This window comes from Fragaria vesca, linkage group LG7 (assembly GCF_000184155.1).
Source record: "Fragaria vesca subsp. vesca linkage group LG7, FraVesHawaii_1.0, whole genome shotgun sequence".
Taxonomy (NCBI): domain Eukaryota; kingdom Viridiplantae; phylum Streptophyta; class Magnoliopsida; order Rosales; family Rosaceae; genus Fragaria; species Fragaria vesca.
The window spans coordinates 8,389,774-8,393,682 of NC_020497.1; the positions used below are offsets into that span (position 1 = coordinate 8,389,774).

At 38.9% G+C, this 3,909-nt stretch overlaps 1 protein-coding gene across 1 annotated transcript in view; it reads left to right on the plus strand.

Moving 5' to 3' along the window:
* The window catches only part of LOC101298267, a 10,991-nt gene extending 8,489 nt beyond the window's left edge, over positions 1–2,502 (plus strand). Inside the window, exons 14-16 of the mRNA XM_004308475.1 lie at positions 291–352; positions 652–1,213; positions 1,312–2,502. Coding sequence (XP_004308523.1) covers positions 291–352; positions 652–1,213; positions 1,312–2,502 — 1,815 coding nt within the window. The remainder of the gene's footprint in view (positions 1–290; positions 353–651; positions 1,214–1,311) is intronic.
* Positions 2,503–3,909: the final 1,407 nt, after the last annotated feature.

Consider the following 3,909-nt stretch of genomic DNA (forward strand, 5'->3'; position numbering starts at 1 on the left):
TTTTGGGTGATCTCGCTGGAAAACTGGAAAAAAACGGACTCGCCGGGGAGGGAAAGTGGTCGGGGACGCTGCTGGAGTCTTCTGGGGTGGAGGCGCGCCGTCGCCGGCGCCAGAGGGTGGAGAACGGACGGAGATCCACACTTTAAGGCCGGTGCGGACGTCCGCTCCACATCCAGCCTGTATATATGTATGTATACACACACACACATATCATCCCTCTATATATAGATGCATATATATTTGTTTTTATGTAGGGCTTAATCTTGCATTCCCTGATCCTATGGAAATAGGTGAAGAAAATGATTGTTCATGCTGTACGTGAGGCTGTGGAGATTTTGGAGCAGGATGTGAGGTTAGTGAATTAGTACAAGTATATCTGCCGGTTGCTCAAATAGATTAGTAATAAATAGAACTGGAATATTATTGACAACATGAATACATGGATATAACCAGGCCAACTAAGGCTCATGAGGCAAAATTTTGCTTTGAACTGTCAAAAAAAAGCTGAGCTACACATTCATCTGATGGAAATCCCATATTGTTGAGATCAGTGCAAGGATGTGGGAAATGATCTGTTGGTAGATGCATGGATCTGAACATAGAAGGTTAATTCCTAACTTGGTTCATTATCATTGAATTCTTGTTTTTCAGGTTATCTAGCGTTAGAAATGTTAGTGGAAAGGAAGCTATGCAACAACAGAAAGAAGGTAGAAGAGAAGAGGAGGATGTCCAAATTATTGTAAAGAACCCTTCACAGCCTTCTACATGTCAGGGTAACTATGCAAACAAATCGAGAGAGGAAGCAGCTAGAGGGAGATCATATCAAGGAAAGGTAGAATTGCAAAAGGTTCAAATTCTGGAGGAGCAGCCACAAGAAGCAAGTAGAGTAGATGAAGACGTCCAAATTCCTAAGGGACACCCTTCACAGTCATCACAACATATACAGTCGACTGCTTATGTTGGTAGCCAGACAGAAGGAGGGGTACTGAAAATAACACGTGGAGAAGATGAAGAGGTCCAAATTCTTGAGGAGCAGCTTCTGCAATCATCACAAACTGTACTGGCTTTTCTTCATGCTGGTACCATTGAACATGCATCTAGGGAGGAAAAATCTGGGTGGCGACTACAACAAACAAGTGGAGAAGATGAAGAGGTCCAAATTCATGAGGAGCGGCCTTGGCAATCATCACAACATGTACAAGCCAGTCTTCACGTTGGTAGCACTGAACATGCATGGAGAGAGAAGAAAGTTGGACGGCGACCACAAAAAACAAGTGAGATGATGAAGAAGTCCAAATTCTTGAGGAGCAGCCTTGCCAATCATCAAAACCTGTACAAGCAACTCTCCACATAGGTAGCATTGAACATGCATCAAGAGAGGAAACATCTAGACAGGGACCGCAAGAAACTAGTGAAGAAGATGAAGAGGTCCAAATTCTTGAGGAGCAGCTTTGGCAATCATCACAACATGTACAAGCCAGTCTTCATGCTGGTAGCATTGAACATGCATTGAGTGAGAAGAAAGTTGGACGGCGACCACAAAATGGAAGTGGAGACGATGAAGAAGTCCAAATTCTTGAGGAGCATCATTGCCAATCATCAAAACCTGTACAAGCAACTCTCCATGTTGGTAGCATTGAACATGCATCAAGAGAGGAAACATTGAGACAGAGACCGCAAGAAACAAGTGGAGAAGATGAAGAGGTCCAAATTCTTGAGGAGCTGCTCTGGCAATCATCACAACGTGTACAAGCCAGTCTTCATGTTGGTAGCATTGAACATGCATTGAGTGAGACGAAAGCTGGATGGCGACCACAGAAAACAAGCGGAGAAGATGAAGAAGTCCAAATTCTTGAGGAGCATCATTGCCAATCATCAAAACCTGTACAAACAGTTCTTCACATTGGTAGCATTGAACATACATCAAGAGAGGAAACATCTAGACAGAGACCAAAAGAAACAATTTGGGAAGGTGAAGAGGTCCAGATTCTTGAGGAGCAGCTCTTGCAATCATCACATGTACAAGCCAGTGTTCATGTCGATAGGATTGAACATGCATCGAGAGAGAAGAAAGCTGGATGGCGACCACAGAAAACAAGTGGAGAAGATGAAGAAGTCCAAATTTTGGAGCAGCCTTGCAAATCATCAAAACCTCTACAAGCAACTATTCACATTGGTAGCCTTGGATCTGCAATGAGAAAAGAAAAATTGGGAGGACGACAGCATGAAGAAAGGGGAGAACAAGAAGTGGTCCGAAATCTTGGTGATAAGCCTTCAGAGTTATCACAACCTGTACCTGTCCAGCCCACTGTTGATATTGATAAAGCAGTGCAGCATCTAGATGAGCTCGTGGAATTCCTTCAACATTTTGAACAGAGAAGGATGCCGATGGGAGGGAGAGATGGAAGAATCAGTTCTCAGTTCCAGCTTATATGCTCAGAGTTCTTGACTTTATCATTGGATCTTGGTGATGCACCTAATGATACAGAACCTCACACATGATCCTCCATTTGTAGACCTTTAGATTATAGGGTTCCTTACTCATCTAGGATGATGTATGCCTGATATACTTTTGGTTATCTGATGCACCTAACTCTAAGAAGGGCAGAAACTTATGTCACGTTATACCTCTTTACTGAATGAGGATATTTGTAGGCTTGACATTGCGATATTTCAGTTTGAAACTCGGCTATTTGATCAGTAAATTTCCTTTGCTTGTCTTGCAAATTCAAATAATGTCCCAGCATGTATTTCGTGGAGCATCCCAAGTGAAAATAGTTCTCCCGTTGTTCGGCACTATATTTTGATTCGGCCCTTCTAAAAGGAACATCGGCTCTAACAATTCCGTCCTCATCGACCAAAACAACTGGAAATGTTTCAAGAGGAAATGAACCTCTCTTTTGTCACCATGCATGCTATCTCTACTTACATAATATCCCTCGAGGCGAGGGTCTGCAAATGAAAGAAATGTAACTTAACTTCTGCATGTATAGGCATGTAGACATTTAGGAACACATAGAACTCATATAATGTTAGAGAGAGAAATTTTATATACACACCCTAAATAACTTAATACACATCATTTTCTCAATGCATCACTTATTTAATTTCTTATTTGAATATTTTACTAAATACACAACCCAAAATACCTAAAATACCCTTAATCTAAAAATCTATAAAATATCATATTATGTGACTATAATAACACTATTATTATTGTATAATTAGTATATATTTATATAAATTATCATTTTATAGATGTTCATATCTATTACTTATGTTAGTTCTTGAGAAATTTTTTACAAATTCATTGTTTATTTCAAATTCTTAAACATGAAAATGATAAACAAGATGAAAAATACATATCTGAATAGTGAATAGTGTGTTTGGGTGAAAAGAAAAATATGTGAAATATAACAAAATAGGTGTTCATATGTATAACAATTACATCGTTTGACACTTTGACACTCTAAACTTGGAAATTATGAATCTTTAAGGACAAAAAAGAAATTAATTGATTATCCAAATTTCCTTGCAAATTTTATGTTTATTTTAATAGTTTCCCTAAATAAGTTCTCGATCTTAAAAATTTAATTTGTTCTAATTCACTTTATAAGTTTCCAAAAATAAGTTTTTGTTTTTAATATTTTAATTTGGTTTATATTTCACATTATTAGTTTTCAAATATAAGTTTGTTTTTAATATTTAAATTATATTACACATGCCTCTTTTGGTCATTTAACATACCAATCAAATCTGATTTGAAATATCAAATAATAGAGATGTGTATTAAGTAGGGGTGGGCATGAGACGGGATGGGACGGGATTGAGGTCATCCCACGTCCCGTCCCGGTTGTTACACATGGGACGGGATCGAGACGGGCCTTACATTTTTCAGACTCGATCCCG